Source organism: Coenobita brevimanus, chromosome 64 (assembly GCF_032717465.1).
Source record: "Coenobita brevimanus isolate Jiangsu-jjx chromosome 64, ASM3271746v2, whole genome shotgun sequence".
In the NCBI taxonomy this organism is placed as follows: Eukaryota; Metazoa; Arthropoda; class Malacostraca; order Decapoda; family Coenobitidae; genus Coenobita; species Coenobita brevimanus.
In genome coordinates, this window is record NC_137017.1 from 8,085,019 (window position 1) to 8,106,396 (window position 21,378).

General features: G+C 40.8%; 2 protein-coding genes across 2 annotated transcripts; one reads left to right on the forward strand and one right to left on the reverse strand.

Annotated features, from left to right (window-relative positions):
* Window positions 1–2,840: 2,840 nt before the first annotated feature.
* On the reverse strand, window positions 2,841–8,333 carry RpS17 (ribosomal protein S17). The gene is made up of 4 exons (XM_080276284.1): window positions 8,249–8,333; window positions 5,150–5,301; window positions 3,512–3,683; window positions 2,841–2,928 (listed from the first exon to the last, which is right to left on the reverse strand). Exons 1-4 carry the CDS (start codon window positions 8,249–8,251, stop codon window positions 2,860–2,862), a joined length of 396 nt encoding a protein of 131 aa, XP_080132410.1. The 5' UTR covers window positions 8,252–8,333; the 3' UTR covers window positions 2,841–2,859.
* A 349-nt stretch (window positions 8,334–8,682) lies between these two features.
* LOC145404589 (phospholipid phosphatase 5) lies at window positions 8,683–19,983 on the forward strand. The gene is made up of 6 exons (XM_080276106.1): window positions 8,683–8,961; window positions 12,610–12,715; window positions 14,956–15,103; window positions 15,781–15,927; window positions 16,453–16,620; window positions 19,465–19,983. The coding sequence occupies exons 1-6, from the start codon at window positions 8,885–8,887 to the stop codon at window positions 19,665–19,667; spliced, it is 849 nt and encodes a 282-aa protein (XP_080132232.1). The 5' UTR covers window positions 8,683–8,884; the 3' UTR covers window positions 19,668–19,983.
* Window positions 19,984–21,378: the final 1,395 nt, after the last annotated feature.

A 21,378-nucleotide genomic window follows, 5' to 3' on the forward strand; every position in this document is an offset into this window, starting at 1 on the left:
CCAGTCCAGAGGGCTACCACACTCCCAGGGCCCCCACCAGGAAAGGGCCGCCCACCACACCACCCTCCAGCTTACCCCGACTCCTAACCACGCTGCCCGAGACCTGTGCCCCAATCGGGAGCTCACCCTTGACGGCCCCCCTCCCACACTGGGCCTCCACCTGTGTTTACCTGTGACCTGGCCTTCTGTGCGCCCTGGCGCCCACCAGCGGCGCCACCAACACTGTGCGACACTCGTGTCCCATCTCTAGTGCTATAGCTCCTGTGGGAACCCCATTCCCCCCCCCACCCAAGAGTGTCGTGCCCTTATGTAATACTACAACTCCCCCAGTAACGTGTCATAGATCCTGTGTGCACACATTCCCCGTGTGGTACTTGTACTCTGTCCCTGTGTAATACTTGCAACCTCTAGCATCGCCCCTGTGTGTGATCTATTATGGTGTGCCCTATACCCCTGTGTAATACCGTGCCCTATGTGCAATATCAACACCCCTGTGTAATATTTGTGACCCCTTTATATCACTGTCCCTGTGTGATACCTACTGTGTGTAATATTGTTAGGTCACGACCCCTGTGTTATATTTGTGATAACCTATAGTATCATATCCTATGGGATACCTGTCTCCCCTTCGATATATACTGTTGTGCAATATATCATACTTGTGCCATATATAGTGCTGTGCAATATACATACTTGTGCCATATATTGTGTTGTGCAATATACCATACTTGTGCCATATATAGTGTTGTTCATGCACTAACTGTGTAAAGTCCCCTGTATCTGTTTATGAGGTAATATACGGGTAAGACTGGTTAGCCCGCGTTTAAGCCCTATCCTTGCTTGCATGCTCTAGCCCGGTCCAGAACAAAAGAACCCAAGTCCGTGCCCGTATCCGAGTTCAGGGGAGTTGGACTTTTCTACGCAACATAACACTTCGCTCTGCTAAAAATAATTTCATTCGTAGTGTTACAATTGAAATGAAACTTAACAAATTAATCACAGTCCTGGCCGAGATTCGATCCCGTGTCCCCGCGCTTGATACAAGTGCACGTAACCACTGAGCCAAATAGAGCACCACCCCATTTGATTCTAGGCAACACGGGGTTTTAAACATCCCATTGCAGTACCAAATGCTCTGAACTCTCAAACTCGAATTCTTCCTGCTCCTTCTAGCATCTTGCCAAAAACCTTTCTAATAACTTTACTCCATCATCCTTCCCTTCCCTTTTCCACTCTAATGGCACTATAAGTATTTCTTCTATTGCTTAAGCTGAAACCTTCACACTGACTTATTCCACCACTTCCACCTTAGACGATTCTGGTGCTGCTTCTTCATCACTACCCCCCTCTGATTTCCCCATGGCTGACATTAAAAGTTTTTCTATTAATGTATTTTTTGCCATCACTGGCCCCAGTACCAACAAGGCATATGGGCCTGATGGGATCCTGTTATGCTACGTACTCAAGGCGCAACCTCTTGTTCCCTGAGTATGAGGAACTGATCTGGGGTTCTTTTCAAGACAAGGTCTAGAGCATGCAACCAGAGGTACAGGGCTCAAAAACACTGGCCAACCAATCTTTCACACATATTGTCATACAAACATACAGTACTGGGCACAGTACAAATAGGCAGATTAAACACACTAGGGTGGACACAAAGGACAAGAGTTGTGACTACAGGTGACAGGGTAGCTGTAGGTGTCGCCCAGGTGTGGGAGGGGTCCCATCAGATGTGAGCTCTCTGAAGGGGCGCAGGACCACTGTCGTAGGCTGGATCATCCAGTGTGGGCTGCAGAGTGGCATAGAAGGCCTTTCCCTGGCGGGGCCTTGGTGAGTGTGTCGGCCCTCGGGACTGGGACCAAACAGGGCAAGTAGGCGCGCTGCTTTGCGCCTACCCTTGGTGGAGGACGGCTTGCTGGCTGGTCTGGGAAGGTCTCAGCCAGGAGTCGTGGGGGTGTCCCTAGGTGACTGGGGTACACGGCCTCACCGTGTCAAGAGGCCGTCAGGGGCTGCTGGTGGTGTCTCTTCCTGTGGGAGTCCGGCAGTAACGGGTGACGTAGGGGGGCTGGCTGCAGTGAACATATCCTCAAGCTCACTATGGGGCTGCTCCAGACCCTCTCCAGCTACGACTCCGCTGGGGAGCTAGCTCCTCTGCACCCAATTGTCATCCTACATCCTCTGCACCCAATTGTCATCCTACATCCTCTCCAAATGCCCAAAGCATCTCAATGTCTCTCTCCTCATCACAGCACTAATACACTCATCCCATACTTCAAACATAAACCTAGCCACAGCAGGACTTACATTCAAGGACACACTACACATCAATCTAATCAACTGTCATTCCTGTATCTCTGAGTCTACAAATATCCTCCTCCTTTACTGCCCATACCTCGCTATATAAAATTTGGCATTGCAGGGCACTACCTAGATTGTGTACAATCCAACCTTCCCAGCTGCCCTTGAGGGGTTCACTGAGTTTTTCTTGCTGCTTTGTATACATCAACAATCAAAATGCTGCACACCAATGCTCATTAACTAAAATATTCATCAACACGATACACACATGGGAAAAACCTATACCCAAATTTTAATCCAACACTAACTGCACTAAAACTAGGTGCCTAAGCAAAGGAACACACAGATAAATATGACTGGTTGGTTTCCTCACTCCTTTTACTTAGTACCTCAGGACCCTTCAAACAGTAGTGAATTATAAAAATCAGTCCACAATCAGCCATTTACACAGAGGCAGCAGATTTTGGCCAAGCTGTAGATGTCTGAGATTAAAAACATGGACTAAAGTATCATTTGCATATGAGGAGAGAAAACTACAAGAGTTTACTTAAGGACATTTATTTATCGCCTGCCACCATAAGATGATGGGATGGGTTGTGTCACCTGCAGCCCAGCAACTTTGTCGAAGTCCTGGAAAGATGTAAAAAATTTGAGAACATTACAGTGAAACTGAGATGATAAACTACAATAATGCTTCCTCTACTCCATAAAGCATATGTTCCTCAGGTCTCGCCATTTCATGGGTAATGAGTCACCTTTCTCTCAACTGTCTCCTAAAATGAACACGAGATCAAGATATTTGTAAACAAATCCATAAAAGCACAAACACAGAAGTATAAACACAGTGATCTCCATTTCTAGGAAAATTACCACCTCATATGGAGCTACTCTTGAATCATAATATTAAGAGCTTACAGTCAGTTTGTTTCCATCTGACAAAAATCTGTACAGTAATCCCTTTCAGTTCATTTGATGGTCAAGAGTAGTTAGACTGGAGGGTAAACTGACTCCCTCACTGATGTAGTGAACTAGTACTCTTCCACTCTTATCTCCAGTGCTACATCAAGCTGACTTTCACATTCTTTCTTTACTCCAACAACTCTGGGCTTTCATGTACAGTATACCAGTGTTCCAATACTAACGAGAAATTTCATTCATTATCATTCCATTCCCTTACAAACACAAGTTTCCCAATTACTGTAGGGATACTCACCATCATCTTCAACATCTCCTTAGTATCAGCATCAACTTCAATGATGGTCTGCTCAAGTGCAGAGACCTCAGGTACGTAGTTGTCCCTGCGCTCACGCTCCTCTTCTTGCAGCTTGATGGAGATGCCACGCACTGGACCACGCTGGATGCGCTTCATTAAGTGGGTCACAAACCTGAAAAGCAGATACTTAGACTGTGATACACAGAAACAGTCTATCAATCAACCTACTGTCAGACACTTTAATCCCATACGGAGTGGCTACAAACAAATGGCCTCCATGCTGCCCTGTCTCCTGCCATTTCACTTGCCTCCCCCCCAACCCCACACTCTCCTCTCTCATATACCTCTTCACTTCATCCATCCATCTTACCCTCTGCTTCCCTATCCCTCCCACAGATATTGGACCATCTTTGTTTTGTCCCTTACCAGGCTTGACAACCAATGAAATTATGAAAGGGTCATGGAACTAAAAGTTTTATTCAACATATATATGTACAGGCATACTTCCATATATGATACCCCACCTAAATGATGGAGGTAGAAATACCACAATACCCCGCCTAACGATGGCCAAACCCCAGTTGAACGATGGGCTTTTTTTTTTCTTATTGATTTTGATGATATTTTAGACTAAAATTGTGTTTAGGTTGATGTATAAACTGTTTTTAGACTTATGTATGTGTTTTAGCCATAGGTGGGGTGAACATTGTCATTTTGGGGTACAGTTTATTAAGCTTTATCTTTTCCATAGGTGGGGTGAACATTGTCATTTTGGGGTATGGTTTACTAAGCTTTATTTTTTCCATAGGTGGGGTGAACATTGTCATTTTGGGGTACAGTTTGCTAAGCTTGATTTTTTCCAGACTTAAATTTGATGATTTTCAGATTTTATTTGTTGATTTTAGTGAGTTATTTATAGCTGTTAGGCTTAGGTTAAAGTCTTTACAGCTGTTAGGCCATTTTGACTGGCTTTAAACTTGTTTTTGGACTCATTTGGGTGGGTTTAGGACTTGGGTAGGGGGGAAACCCAAGGTTCAAAAATGCATTCCTATACATATTAAATCTACCCCGAGATACGATACCCTACCTTAACGAAGTGTTTTCACTTAACCAAATGCATCGTTAAAACAAGGTATACCTGTATTCTGCTTATGGCCCACATTATTACCTTGTCATTTGCAAGTGACAATAATATATGCTTGTATCTCTATGATATACAGTGAGGAATATACTGCTGAAGTCACTCATAAAACAAAATACATGCTTAACTTGCCATGTGCCTGCTTCCTTTTTTAGATGAGATAAATACAGTAGAACTGGTTCTGTATTCAAGGCTAAACCATTAAATACCCAGGGACACGGTACATATACCTAAATTAAATATAATTCATTGAGCTTCCTCTGACAGACTTTGGTTACTTTCACAAATTCACTACCAAGCTGTGATTACATGAAAATTAATGGGCCCTGACTATGATACAGGAATGAGTCAAACCTTCCATCTGACAAAACTTTGCCATTAACTGACCTAAAGTGGGTTAGGGATGTTTGTCAGGTCAGAGTAAAGACACTATAGCCAACATTCATTATATAGTACAGTAATATTTTTCAAAATGGAGCTCGTTATCATTTACTTACCCAGCAATCTTGTTACGGAGGGGTTTTGATGGGATAATGGCAATCTCTTCACAGATACGCTTGTTGGTGTGGAAGTCACTGCCCAGTCGGGTGTAATACTTCTCAATGATAACCCGTGCGGCCTTCTTCACAGTCTTGGTCCTAACACGACCCTAGAATGCAAACAGAAAGTTATTGCTGAACTAGATTTACAAAGAATTTAACCCTCTGAATCTACTCACATGTTTTATTGGTATAGAGATCAACCTTGCTTTAACCCATTAGTGCCCTGTGTCCTCAATATAGGATGGAACTGGGCTTTTTCAAAATTTTATAAGCAAGGAACCTACGAGCTTCACGACTGTGAGCCGACAGGCGGAAGGTGGTACACCAAACACCCTTCCAGCAAAATCCCTTGCACAGGAACTCTGGGAGCCAATGGGTTAAACACTGGCAAATCTATCAATTTCTTCAACCCATCAGTGCCCAGTGTCCTCAATACAGGACAGAACTGGGCATTTTCAAAATTTAATAAGGAAGGGAACCCCAGGAAAAGGCCCTACGAGCTTCACAACTGTGAGCCGACAGGCGGAGGGCAGTACACCTAGCACCCTTCCAGCAAAATCCCTAGCACAGGAACTCTGGCAGCCAATGGGTTAAGATTGGGTTATGTTCATGATTAAATAACCAGATAATGACGACTGTTATCAAAGGTTGGGACAGTAGTGATTGCGTATGTGGTATCAGCAGCCACTTCTTTCACTTGCCATTTATAAAGGCTCCAACATGTTTCACAGGGGACTGAAGCAATTTTACAAGTGAAAATGGCAATTATATATAGAAAAAAGGCGCTAATATCCTGTATTATAAACAAACCACTGTTTACCAGTCAACTGAATAACAAAGCTGACCTGCACTCTTGTGGACAAAATCCCAGAGAGCTCTTGTTCACAGATGCTGAAAGGGTTTAGCCTAGTTGTATAATGTACCAGTAATGTACTTATGACATCAAAATCTGGTAATCTTCAACCCTTATACATTAGGGTATGCCATGTGGTGCTGTCTAGAGCACGTTGGGGTATGCCACATACCACACTTAATATACTGCCACTGTTTTGAATTTGAATGAGACTTGTCTCTAGGGTTGTACAGTACACATGCTGAAAAATTTCTAGTGGAAGCAGTGTTGTACCTACCGTATGTATATATTGTAGCTAAACATAATCTATAACAACTATACTACATTTTTTTATTGAGGCGAAGATGCACTTGACAGGTTGTTGATGATTGGCTGAATGCAACATGTCCCAAAAATATTTACTAACCCAGATTTCCCCCTAAGATATTTGTTGTCAGTTAATAATGCTAGATTATGAAGTAATGTTGCATTCAGCCAGAAATCACCAATCTGTCAAGTGCATCTTCGCCTCGATAAAAAAAACTGAGTATAGATAACAAATATATTAAGACCGAAACATTTATACAGTCCGAGAGATGTGTGCATGTGACCTTGAAAGGTGGCACCCTTCCCCCCCCACACACACACACTGGCTTGCACCCACCCACTCAGGTTGGTTTCACCACCTCTGTTCACACCGCCATTACAGTCAGACTGTAAGTCCAATGAAGCCCATCCTGGTTTCATCTGAAAGCTGAAGGTTATTAGTTTGTAATGGTATTTTTATTTCTTCCCTATTTTAATAGTAACTGAATTATCTACTTTCAAAACTGGGCAAAAAACAGTGAATATGCTTGCATGAGAGGGAAGGCACTCAGACTTCGGCTGATGGTGAAGGATTAGGGATAAATAGACCACCTTCTTTTGCAACTTTTCCAGTTTTTTCCCTTACTTCAGCTTTTCACAGGATTCTTTAAGTATTTGTTTACATTTTTTTTTTTTTTACTTCTCTTAAAAGTAGTGTTTGTTTACACAGGACAGTCTTGTGTGCTAAGATATGGATGCCACCTTAGAACATAATTTTTTGAATGAAATTATCCTTACCAGTGCCTTTTTATCCACACCTAACAAATTTTATTAACCCAATCTTCTATATCTTGGCCTTATCATATTATATGTTAACCTAACCAAGCTTACCCTAACCTAACCTACCACTTGTGTTGCCTAATCATATTTCTTTATTTATTGATAGATGTTCTACAAACTCAAAAATGCACTTCTGTACACCGTAAAGTCACTGAATCAGTTCAATGGTAGGTAAGCTTTATTATTTTCATTTTCATGAGGTTCTATATATATCTCCTTAAGAATTACAGTACTCCAAATTCTATGGAAATAAACAATGATACCAAGGTTAGGGCGGATAAATATTGCTTTCACTGGTTACGTTTGGTCCTGTTAGGTGTGGTTTGAATGCAAAACTGATGGTTCTATATTAACTAAAAAAATTACAAGTTTCCTCATATTTTCAACCTATATCTTCAATAATTGGGTCATCTTTAACACAAAAACATGAACTATTATATATTACGAAAGGAAGCTACACTATTTTTTTTTTTTTTTTTTATTAGCCTACCTTTGGGTTTCATCTCTTGGGAGAGACCTATTGTAGTGAGGCTTCATGAAAGTTATATATAACCCTTCCAGTCTGAAAACTCTGGCCTAACCTTCGGGGATTGGGTAACAAGAATCAAATTGCATTTACATCTGGACATAACACACATACGGTAACCTCTAAATAATATGCCATACCTGCACTTGGCCAACAGTACTAGTACAGTAAGTTCATATCACTCAAAAATATTTGATGGTCTACAAGAGGCGCATATTCAAAGGAAGGAGGGCCTTGTGTTCAATGAAGACTATTCATCATTTTGATAACATTTTCACTATAAATGGGGAAACAGCTGCCGCTAGGACCATATGCTTAAAAGAAATGCATCATATTAACGGATTCATATATGCTTTAGGCAGTAAATACAAAGCCAACTGATCATTAACGCTGAACGGGTTTGTTTACATCCATTCTACCATACAAGGAGGACAGTACTTGATTTACCGCATTGTTAAAGTATACATCGAAGGCCCATTCATTCGAGGCAACGTAATTTCTCAAGACTCCTGACATCTGCCTAAAACAATCAAATTTCAGTTGAACCTACCATGATTGCAGATTACGTGGATAAGTTTGAATATACTATCCACACACCCACACTTCCACACTCAACACTTGGGAGAAAGAAAGAGTGGTGAATAGTTCGGCCGCTAGGTGGCTCACGTACAAGGGCGCTAAAATCAAATAACACTAAACTATCAAATAATTTATGTTTTGTGGCTTGAAATGTAGTGCTTAATGCTGTTATATTTTATTTATGCATTCTTGTTATATCGACTGTTGATTCTCAAGACTCAAAGATGAAAAAAAGGAGCGAAATGTTGGTCCCATTGTCATATATGTTATATATGTTATGTATATATGTTATATAGAAAATAGTCACAGAGTAAGTAAGTAATGAGAAAAAAACTAAACACCAGCACACCGGTGAAGATTTTATAAAGTACAGCCACATCCTGGGGTGACTTATGGCAACCATAACCTATTGAACAGCTGGTTTTGTTTACATTTCGCTGACATTTAACTTCAAGGAGAGAGAAGTTACTTATAAGACAATTTCATGATATATCCTTGTGACACAGGAATTCCAAGACGAACTTTTACACCAGCGAAGTGAAGACTGAAAAATTTCACAGCATCCTTGTAACTTTTACGGTACAGCATCAGTAAGGTTACACTGGAAATGTTCAGATGGATGGAAATGCAGGCTACTTTTTGGCTTGAAATCTTGACTCGTGCATTACTCTCTGTCATTTTTATGTGAGTAAAGTTGCCATGCCAGTATTAGTAGAGCAAGGGAGTAATTGTTGGGAATAACATTGGCCCCATCAGGTTGTCAGGATGAGTTAGGCTTTATAGAATGTTTAGCTGGGATAGATTTTTGTACTGCACTTTCTAGGCATTACTAGTTGATATCTGAGCTGGGATAGATTTTTGTACTGCACTTTCTAGGCATTACTAGTTGATATCTGACCTGACCTAACCATTGGTGTTCTGATTAATTACCGAGCACATGAGACACAGTATGAATGTTTGCTTATGAATGACCTACTGTGTAATTTGATTTTAGTAATTCTTTACCAAACAAGGGTGCCCTTTCGATATTTTCTGTCTAAATGAGTCTTTTACAGGTTGCTTGGTATCATTCCTGGCTTGCTACAGCTATTGGGCATTTTGGGGATTCTTATGAATTTGACTCTGAAAGCTAGAAATGAGGATTTAGAATGTGTAAATATTCCGCTGACGTTTGCCAGTAGCTGGCCATATTTAATGTTCCTAATGCGCATATTTAAATTTGAAAGTTCCCTGTCAAATGCATTAGGTTAGGTTGGAATAGGTTTGGTTTGGTTAAATAGTTAAGTTTCCCATTGCTTTGACATGGGCTACACTGGCCCATTCAGTCGGAGCGGTTGGTTGGTAAACAGCGTTGCCAGTTGGAGAAATCGTGGGTAAACACTGCTGTGGACAACCTAGCCGCTTTCTTAAATAAAGGCTCCAACATGTTTCACAGGGGACTGTGAAACATGTTGGATATTTTGTTTTTTTCCAATTACTTCTTGCAGTCACAATTCAACAGTTAACTATCTGTGTTGCATATGTACCAAAATCACTTACCTTGAGATCATGAGTTTGTTATATATACGTAGAATTGCCCTACCTGTTTGGTAAAGAATTACCTTGATTTTTTTTTTTTTTTTTTTTTTAAGAAATTTTTACAATTTTTTTCATATTATTAAAAGCACTACCATGAGTTGCAATCTGTCAGCAATGTAAATGGTATCTATCTATCTATCTATTGCCAGACGCCTCAATCCCGTTCAGGGCGGCCACAAGCAAATTGCCTCCACGCCGCCCTGTCCCCCGCCATTTCACCGTCCTGCTCCCAACTCACACACACCCTCTCTCATATACCTCTCCACCCCATCCTTCCATCTCATCCTCGGCCTCCCCTTCCCTCTCCCCCCCTCCACCTCACTCACATACACCCTCTTCGTCAGTTTTTCACCCTCCATCCTCTCCACATGGCCAAACCACCTCAGTGTATTCCTCCTAACGCTTCCTATCACATCCAGATCCACACCACAATGCTCCTTTATATCCTCATTTGTCAGCCTGTCTCTCCATGTGACTCCACAGGCTCCTCTTAAATAACTCATTTCCACGGCTCTCACTCTTGACTTGTGCCCTTCCAACAACGTCCAAGCTTCACTTCCATACGTTAGAGTTGGTATCACAGTACTGTCATGTAGTAACTTTTTAACTTCCATGCTCACTTCCCTGTTTCTTATCACTGCTTTCAAGGAACCAGCAACCTTTCTTCCCTGTTGTACCCTTTCAAGCACTTCACCCTCCAAACCTCCATCCTTACTCATCACACTACCCAAGTACTTAAACGTACTCACATTTTCCAGTTCCTCACCATCCAACCTCGCTGTATAGTACATTCACTGATTTCACCCCTCTTAAAGACCATCACTTTACTCTTCCCTACATTCACCTTTAGATTCCGTTTCTTACACACTCTCCCAGACTCATCCACCAAGCCTTGCAGCTCCCCTTCGTCTTCACTCAACAACACAGTATCATCTACAAACAACAGTACAGGGAGTTTCCAAACACTACCCTTTCTCATCAGGGTCACTCCAACATCCACTACTCTATCTTGTACCTCTTTTATTACCCCATCTATGTACAGATGAAACTATCATGGAGTCATGACACATCCCTGTTTCAACCCAACCTTCAAAGAGAAAAATTCACTCAGTTCACCATCCACATGCACTGCAGCCTTAGCACCATCATACATACTCTTCACAGCATTCAACAACTTCCCATCTACTCCATATATTCTTAATACTTTCCACAATCCTTGTGTATCCACCCTGCCATATGCTTTCTCCAAATCCATGAAAGCCGCATACAACTTCTTTCCCTTCTCTAGAAACTTTTCCACTAAAGATCTAAGAATGAATATCTGATCTACACAACCTCTTCCCATCCTAAAACCTTCCTGTTCTTCTCCAACTACTGTTATTCCTCTGTTACTTCTCTAACTCTGTCAATAAGTATCCTACCATACACTTTTCCTATTATACTAAGAAGACAAATGCCCCTATGATTACCACACACTTCTTTTTCCCCTTTTTCTTTGAACAAGGGAATAATTATACCTGACTTCCAATCCTCCGGAAGTCTACCTTCCTCCCAGGCCAATCTGCACATCTTCCACATCCATTCTACTACTGTCTCTCCCTCATGCTTCAATATTTCACAACACACTCCATCAATTCCTGGGGTTTTCCCCAATTTAACTTTCATCATTGCTTCCACAACTTCTGTCCTACTGATTTCTTCCTGTCTTCTCACCTTCCTCCTTCTCCCAGCCATTCCCCAGCCACTTATACTCGCATCACTTCCATCCTGTTTGTTCAACAATTCCTTAAAGTGTTCTCTCCATCTGCTCACTTTTTCTCCCGTCTCCATTAGTAATCTACCATTTATATCTTTCACTCTCCTGCTAACTTCACTTCCACCCTGTCTTACTCTCTTCACCTCTTTCCAGAACATTTTCTTACAGTCCCTCCACTTTACACTTAAATTCCTTCCAAATTCCTCATCCACTCTCTTCTTACTCTGTCTTACTAATCTTATTACCTTTCTCTTTCTTTCTACATATAACTCTCTCTTCCCCCTCTTAACTTCTTCCACGCCCCTATTTCTCATCCATTCATTGTATGGTTTCTTCTTTTGTGCCACAGCCTGTCTCACCTCTTCATTCCACCACGCAATTCCTTGCACCCCCCTCCATCTTCTCTTCATCCCACACACCACATCACATGCTGCACATATTTCTCCTGTGAATATCCTGCACACACCTTCCACGTCCCTCTTCTGCTTCAATTCATATTTGCCCAATCGTTCCTCCACTTCTCTCTTATATTCTGCCTTTTTCTCATCCTCTTGTAACCTTTCCACTCTCCTTGCAACTACTCCTTCTTCCCTTCTTCTATTACTCCATCTTATTTGGGTCTTGATTCTGGGCACCACCAAGTAGTGGTCAGAAAGTCCACTCCCCCAACCTGTATAGGCTCTTGCATTCATTACACATGTTCGCATCCTTTCATCCACACACACATAATCAATCATTGCCTCCCTTTCATTCAGTTCACCACCCACCCTTCTCATCACTCACCATGTATACCTGTGGATCATTTTATGCCTGAAGAGGGTATTGACTATCACCAACCCCCTCCCAGCACAAATGTCCACTAATGGTATGATGTTTGTTATATTTGACCCAGTAATAGTTTCCATTATGACACAGTTGTAACAGACCTGTAAAATTGTTATTATTTTTTTTTTCTCTGTAGACTGCAGAGATTTACAAATGATTGTACACTGTTTCAGAGAGTTAGAGCAGTCATCACCATTTATACGCAAGATTCACATAGACGAATTATGGCTGTATAAAAATCCCCGAACCCCATCATATGTTCCCACCAGTCTGTTGTGGGTAAGTGATGTCTCATTTTGCTAATACCGGTACTCATTTTTGTCTTATGCATGAATAGTGCGCTCATGATTTCATAATATACCAGTATTGAAGACAGTATAATTGTCATAGTAATGTACAGTATATTGTTAGTAGTGTGTGCAGTTAGTTACTGTATACCGGTATATTTTTTCTGAGTGCATTATTACGATATAATTATCATCTAGATCCATATGCTTGCTGTTGTAAATGGAGTGACTGCAATACATTTTTTTCCATCCATCCAACCATCCATCCATCATCCAATCCTATGTTGCATCATGAGGAGTGTGGGAGGCCGGGGCTAAGCAAGTTGGTCCTGACATTTAACGATGAGAGTGACCAGCCTCGTTCATCCCAGAGTGGCATTACATTAGCAATAAACCTTAACCATCCCTTGCATATAAACCTGCACTGGCTCAGTCCGATTGGAGCACCTTAATTACCCACTGAACCAGCAGGTGCCATAATTTGGTTATACAGTAGAAGTCCGATTTTTCGGCATCTATGGGACCAGGCAAGTGCCGAAAAATCAAAATTGCCGAATTATCAAAAACCCTACCCACTCAGTACCTTATATGTTTTGGTGAACACTATCATCACTACTCATATCATTACAAATGTGTTTGGAGAGAGTACTGTATACTGTTTGATACTGTACAATACTGTAATGAATACAGTACTATACATGAATATGAAAAATAAAGAAATTAGTGAACATACTGTATATAAATGTAATGGTACAGTAGGCCTACAAGTTCACATGCACTTACTTAAACTTATAGTAGGTTCCTTAATTACATATGTACAATAGAAGGGGTTGATTGGACTCTGCTACTGCTGGAAGAAGTTCCCAGCAGTAGAAGGTCCTGCAACAGGCTCTAAGGACTCATGGAGAATTTCAAGACTGACAAAAAAAATCGGAAAATCTGCCGAATGATCAGAGATTTTCGTAAATGGGACTATTTCTCAAAACTGCCGAAATATCAGATTTGCCGGAGAATTGGATGCCGAAGAATTGGACTTTTACTGTATTGTTACCACCCAGCATAGTAATTGGTTTCCTGGTGTACAGGAAACCACTTGGCTTGTCACTCAGTGTAGAGTCACCCTTAGGCTGAAGGAAGAAGAAAGAATGAGGGAAAGAAAGACAGAAGAGGGAATATAAAGTCACCCTTAGGCAGAAGGAATACAGTATTTTCTTTTTTAATAATCCCTGAGAGAAGAAAAAGTGTTTTGGAACTGTAAATAATAAATGAGTAATAAGTATGTATAACAATGGTATTGCTGGAAGTTAATGTAAGTACAGGTTGGCCTGGTAAGTCTTTCTTTTTACATTATCTGAAGAGTATTTCCAAATGTGTTTTTGTTCAATATGTTTAATGGTTGTTATTATCAGCAGTGGTTTTTAGCAACAGTATGTGGTATATTAGCCTAGGTGGTTATAAACATTATTTAGGTTGGAGAATTTAAGGTAGCCCTTGTTACGTTATGATAAGAAACTGGATCTGAGTAACAAATAAACCATGCATTATAACTTTTCTCCCATTAACCTGTATGTGTTTGTGGTTTTGGCCTCAGGTTAGGTAAAAGTACCGGTTTACATGCAATGGTTTGTAGAAGCAGTATGTGATATTTTAGATGGTTGTTAACATTATTTAGGGTGATTTTGGGCTGGGGTCAGGTAAAAGTTCCTCACAGGGGGCCAGCCATGAGACTTCCAGTAATATACTCCCTTTGAACCAAGGTTGTGATGTGTATGTTTTATGCTAATTTGCTTAACAACATGATTTGGGGTAGGGTAACACAACCCCATTGCTTTCTCACAGTCATTTGCTTCATCTATACATTTTTTTGGGGGAATCATATACTGTACCCCCTCGCACTTTCAGATTCACTCACATAATTCCTTTCACCCTGTTGTATTTATCATTAATCTCCTCTTATGACCAAACTATTATCTTACTATAGTTCTTTTATCTTAACTTTGGCCAGATTTTCGTTCATTTGCAGCTTATTTTCACTTAGCTCAGTGCCCGAAAAGACAGAGCTTTAGTTCTGCTGTATATCCTTTCCTTAGCACTTCTTTGTGACTGGCTTCATGTTGTAGTGTTAATCTGTTATTGTAACTCAGCATTCAAAATGGAGAGATGGCAGTACAGGTACCATATTATTACAGCCTTATAATCTAACTAATAAAGTTCTATAATTTTCCTTTCCAGCCACTTGTTTTTCTTGTGCCAACGTTTGTCCTGTTGGTGTATTCTCTGATAAAGCGAGATAAAACAGAGTTGTGCCAGGGTCTGCTCTCACTCTCACTTGCTCTTGGATTGAATGGAGTAATAACAGATATAATCAAACTTGTTGTGGGTAAGTACAGCACTGTCCAGTTGAACCTTTATTACCATATGAGGAGCTCCATGGAGTAACTGCTGTTGTGCAAAAAATGAAATAGAGAAAATGGAGGATAGAGTACAGAATTTTGGACATATGGTGCCGTTTGTGTTCCTTCACGGAACACCTTGTATATTTTTATGACATCAGTGGAGGCACTTGGAAAGTGGCATGGGTAAATTTAAAATGTGTTGTTTAATCTCTGGTTCTTGGCTTAAGGAGATTGGCAGGTTCGGAGTTACTCCATGCAGCTCCTCATACTATGTTCACTAAACCCTTTCATCCTAAGTAATGTTTTTTTTTATGTTTTTGCTGCTGCTGGATTATTTAATTCAACTTAGGAAAGGCCTCTCATATTGAAGGAGTTTATTAAGGCTATTTCTAATCCCTCATGTTTGAGAAGTCTGTTCAGAGCTGAATTTACTTGCTTACAGCAGCCTATCCGTTATCCAGTATTGATCGGATAGAAAATTTAGATTTGCCTGTTAATATTATTGGTGTTTTTCTTTTTCTTTGTTATATCACCATGTCTGTTGATAAAACAGTTCTCCCTTTACAGTACAGTATCATGTTTTTCCTTGTTTTCTGGACCTTGCCTTACCCCATCCCTATGTAGGAAAAAGTGGCTGAGATGATGATGAAAGCTGTTGCAGGTCGACCACGTCCAGACTTCTTCTACCGTTGCTTCCCGGATGGTCGAGATGACCTGAGTGAAATCACTGATATCGGGGCAGCCTGTACAGGAGAGTCACAGGCAATCAAGGATGGCCGCAAGAGTTTTCCCAGTGGACATTCATCTTGTAAGTTTACTAGAGACATTAGTTACCATGATTGCTCTACATCTAGAAACCATTTGAAAACACAGTCTTGATTCTAAGTCACATGTTCTTGATTTTTAATAGTTAAATAATTTCCACACTAACTTATTGTACAGAAAAATGGATTAATTAATTATACAGTTGTTGCCAGTAAAGCCAAGTGGCCAGATTGCTCCAGTTTGTAGATCCAATTGTATGATAGAAATAAATATTTTGGAAACTTCCCAAACATAATGAAGAATGCCAGTATTAGTATGAAAAATTGGGCTCTCCAGAAAGTGTGTCGCAGCTGAGCTCACAATTGTATTAACTATATGTAAATTCTTTGTTAGTAATGTTTATGCTTTAGTTGTTTGCCACTTCATAATCAGTCTGAGAATTTGAAAAACTTGAAAATTCATTAAATGTGTCCATTTTTTATCATGTAAAATTGCTTTTGCTAGCTAGTCAATGTTAACAAACTTATACTTTCAGGTGAAATTCTAATAATATTTTTTGGATGGCCAGTTTCATTTTGTAGCTTAGGATTCTTGAGTTTATGGACTTTTGGGAAGCTGTGTGTATTTGGCAAGAAGCGAGGTGAGGGATGGAGGCTGGTAGTGGGGTTGGCTCCAGTGGTGTTGGCAATGATGGTGGCTCTGTCACGCACCAGCGATTACCACCATCATTGGCAAGGTATTTATATTCCACTTTAATTTAATACTGCAGAGTGATGTTTCTTGGCTAATGTTTTATTCCAAGAATTACTCTCGAGGCTCAGAATTTAATTACTGTTCTATGATACATGAAGAGAGTGATGGATTTGTTAATGAATAGTCTATCTATCTATCTATCTATAGCCCGACGCCCTAATCCCGCAAAGGGTGGCTGCAGACAAAACGCCTCCAAGTCGCTCTGTCACCCACCATTTGACTACCCTCCCCCCAGCTCACCCCCCCCCTCCCTCATATACCTCTCAACTCCATCCCTCCACCTCATCCTCGGTCTACCCCTCCCTCTCCCTCCCTCCACCTCACCTGCATACACCCTCTTAGTCAGTCTTTCATTCTCCATTCTCTTCACATGTCCAAACCACCTCAGTGTATTTCTCCTAATCTTCTCAGCCACATCCACATGCACCCCACAACGTTCCTTCACTTCTTCATTCGTCAACCTGTCCCTCCACGTCACTCCACATGAATGGTGATGGATGGAATATCTCATATTTGTTACATGCTGATGATGCTGTGCTAGCATGCTTGGAAATACCAGACAGGAACTTGGTAGACTATTGCAGAGTTTTGTTGATGTCTGTGAGTATCATGCCTCGAGAATAAATGTAGAAACGAGTAAAGTGATGGTTATCGAGAGAGAAGGTGACTCACGGTGTGATGTTACAGTGAATGGAGAGAGACTGGAATTGGTGAGAGAGTTCAAATACCTAGGTGCAGTGATAGAAAAGAGAGGAAAATGTGCAAAAGAATTGGAAAGTAGAATGACACAAGGAAGGAAAGAAGCTGGTACAATGAAGGCCTTGATAAGAAACAGAGGCTTGAGTGTTGCAGCTGCATGAGGCATACATGAAGGAGTGTTAGTGCCAACAACTTTAACATATGGATGTGAGACTATGGTGTGGCATGAAAATGAGAAGTCAAGAGTGAGAACAGTGGAGATGGGACTGCTGAGGAATGTATGTGGAGTACAGAGAGTGGGTAGGATATGAAAAACTGTAATGTGATTCGTGAAGTATGCGGAGTGAGGAAGTCTGTGGACATCAGAATCGAAGAGAGTGTACTGAGATGGTGTGGTCATATGGAAAGAATGGATAACAAGAGTGGTGAAAAAGGTATATCTGAGTGAGTTTGAGGGAGGGAGGAAGCGAGGTAGGCCAAGGAGAAGATGGAGTGAGTGTGTGAGGAAGAGGCATGGAAGCCGGTGAGGCTAGGGTACTGACAAGAGATCGAGCTGGCTGGATGAATTTTGTGAGAAGAAGCGCATGATCAGGGATTTGGCACTCCTTTTAAGGTGACAACACTCTGATTGACTCTGCCGGATCCGTTTATGTAAAGCAACAGAATGTAGTGAAAGTTTTTGGCGCATCAGATAGAGCCCATTGAATTGGGCAGACTTGGGCTGTCTGGACATTGCTACTCCTCACCCTGCCTTAGGGTGGGAAAGGAGGTCCGGATGATGATGATGATGACGAGGAAACAGCAGTGTTCCAATTTCATTCAGGAAGCTTTTTTTTTCCTGCCTTTCTGTATGCTGCATTACTGGAGTATGACACTGTACAGTATATTCCATCCATCCAACCATCATCCAATCCTACATTGTCCCATGAGTGGCGTAGGAGCCCGGGGCTAGGCAAGTTGGTCCTGACATTATGATGAGAGTGATATACAGTATAAATATGTCTAAAAGTTGCCAAAACTTAACTGGGTCATGAAATTTTGTGTTTCCTAGAATGACAGACCCGTAAATGGCACAAAGGTGAATCAGTGATACGATGCTCTGTTCAGTGGTAGTTTGAGGTGGTTTGGACATGTGAAAGTATTGGAGGATGAATGTTGCAGGAAGAGATCTTGCAGTCAGAGTATGGAAGGCAGAGCACCAAGAGGCATATCATATAAGACTTGAGATGAAGTGCTGCAGAATAACCTCTTAGGAGATTGAACAGAATTCTACAGGAGACTATGTAGCATGGAGGGTTGCCATCAGGTGAAGTGGGCTATCACATGCAGGTATTTATAAATCCTTGAGAAATGATATGGTAATATATGGGGTGGTTAAGGGTAGCTCAGTCACCATTTATTTTGGGTTCAGCAAGTTGGAATTCAGGATTAGCCCATTCAGCCTGGAGGCTTTATGAAACTTTTGTACTGGAGGGGTTAGATACAGCCTTCTTTAACCTATTCTCAGTGAGGGAGCTCGTCCAAGTTATATCATCGGGTATAATAAATCCATCCATCCATCATCCAATCTAATGTTACCCTGTGAGGAGCAGAGCCCAGGGCTAGGCAAGTTGATCCTGACATTCAAGATGAGAGTGACCAGTCTTACTCATCCCTGAGTAGCATTATGTGAGCGATAAACCCCAACCATCCCTTGGATAAACCTACACAAGCTCAATCCAATTGGAGCACTTTAATTACCCACTAAACCACCAGGCACCATAATCTGTTTATATGGATACCACTCAGCATAGTGAATGGTTTCCTGGTGTACAGGAAACCATTTGGCTTGTCACTCAGTGTAGAATCACACATAAGCAGAAGGAAGGGGAAAGAATGAAGGAAAGACAGAAGAGGACGGAAGGACGAGAGGAAAGGGAAGGCACCCAAAGCAGCACTACATCGAGTGAGTGGATGGTGAGTGCCTGTATATATTTATACATTATCAGATTCAAGGGGTTAGTAAACCTTAGATTCTTAGAATATAAGAAGCCTCTCCTAAGTTGATTAAAACCATCAGGCGATGGCAAGGATAAATAAAAAAGGATGACCTAGACTGAAGTGATTAATAGTTCACTGTTTCCTGCAGATGTGCTAGTGGGCTCTGTAATAGGATTCTTCATTGCGTACCTGTGCTACCGCCAGTATTACCCTCGTCTCACCTCTCCACACTGTCACCTTCCCTATATCATGGTGCCAAGTGTCCTCTCTTCCAAGCTTGTCAATGGCTCCAGCAACACGGAGTTCATTGATCCAGAGTCCCCAATGGAAGAACAAGTCAAGTGGATGTAATGCTGTGATTTGGAACTGACAGTGAGCCTTTGTTATAAGTTGCCTTTTTTTATGTTCTTTTTTTGCTGTTAATTCTAAAGTAAATTGCAGAAAATTGTCTTATAAAGTTTTATTGGCACTGTATGGTAAATCTATCAGTTTCTCCCATTTTACAGTACCACTGGTATGGAAAAATATTTTGGAACACATCCCTGACTTATAACAAAGACTGCCTGTAATAAGTTCATTTTGAGTTGATGATCTCTCCAACATGCCAAGGTTGGCATTGAATGTTATTAATGTGTGCTTAGAATGAACAAAATATTAATCTCAATTAGAAGTAGCTAATGAAAATAAAAGATGGTTTTGGTCTAATAATTGAATATCAATTTGTTATACCTGTACCTCATCTAAAGAGGAACCAGGGTTGCAAGGTGGTCTCCTACAATTAAAATGATCTGGACGAGCCACCTAGCCTCAAGCCTTCCGGGATCCCTAAGTGGGCATAAGAGGTTTGGCTGTTACTTTTCTTTTTTATGATTTACTAGTGGATAAGCCACTTAATGAACTAAGTATAATGGGGAAGTAACTACTGAAAAATTAATTTAAGCTCAGTTAAGGCTGTAAAGAAATTATTTCAAGCAAAATCAAACCACGAGTTACTGAAATTTTAAGCTGGTTTCAGTTGTCACTAAAAACTGTAGTGAATGATGCATACCTAAGTCTGTTCATGAATGACTGATCCTAAATGAATGATCCAGTATAAGTTGAATTTTGCAACTGAAGGAGTTTTATTACCTGGTAATATCGATTAGGCCATTTATTTGTGTTCTGCCTACATAACAGAAGCATTGGTACGGTAGTAGTAGTAGAAGTGGCAGCAGCAGTAGTTGTTCCTTAGGCAGTATGGCTGAACAGCCCCAAGACCCTAATGAAGGCCATGACCAAGACTGGGCTTTCTTACAGAGCTGTCAAGGCATGTATGTTGTGTTGCTGGCACAAGCCATTGTGTGCAATGCAGTCTTCTATAATGTGCTTAATAGTACAATATGGCGTGCTGTGTTGCATCCTGGACAGGCATCAGTAACTGAGTCATCCAGCCTCTTCTGATAACTCAGGAGGGCTGGATGATCCCACATCTCAGCCTGGCATTGGTACGGTATGTTTGAGTGGATCAACAACTAAAATGTTTGTTCTGGTACGCTTAAGAGTCCTCACACATATCTGGGAACTCATGTAAAATGTCATCTTGTTCCCATGGCTCAGGTTGTAAGCGATCTCACCATGAATGTAAGAGTATAGTTTATAAAATATATTTTTTGAATTTATATACAGTATGAGTATATATACACTATATTTTATTGTAATTTATAGCTAGTAATTAAAATATGAAAAAGCAACTCAGTTTTGTAAAGTAAATTGCCATAAATTTTATGAAATGTTTAAAGATTGAATACAAATTTTTTCCCACATTTAAGAAAGACATATATAATTATACATTTTTATACAGTGCAACTTTGATAATCACAGAAAGTGTCTGTAGTGGTTGTTGCAAGGTTGTTTTTCCTTGATATGTAACAATATATTCCACTGTACTGTACCTGTATCTTTAGTGTTATGAAACTCCATTTAATATTGTGTGAAATGCATATACCATGATCCCTTGGTTATTGCACGTAATTGGTACCATGCCAAGTGCATGATAATGAAAGTGCTTGAGTGAAAGCACAGA

Coding starts and splice junctions, on each gene's coding strand:
- LOC145404589 (XM_080276106.1), top strand. CDS start 8,885: ATGTTCAGATGGATGGAAATGCAGGCTACTTTTTGGCTTGAAATCTTG. Junction 15,104..15,780: donor TATAATCAAACTTGTTGTGG/GTAAGTACAGCA, acceptor AAGCTGTTGCAG/GTCGACCACGTCCAGACTTC. Junction 15,928..16,452: donor TCCCAGTGGACATTCATCTT/GTAAGTTTACTA, acceptor TTGGATGGCCAG/TTTCATTTTGTAGCTTAGGA.
- RpS17 (XM_080276284.1), bottom strand. Junction 3,684..5,149: donor CTCCGTAACAAGATTGCTGG/GTAAGTAAATGA, acceptor TCTGCTTTTCAG/GTTTGTGACCCACTTAATGA. Junction 2,929..3,511: donor AGGAGATGTTGAAGATGATG/GTGAGTATCCCT, acceptor ACATCTTTCCAG/GACTTCGACAAAGTTGCTGG.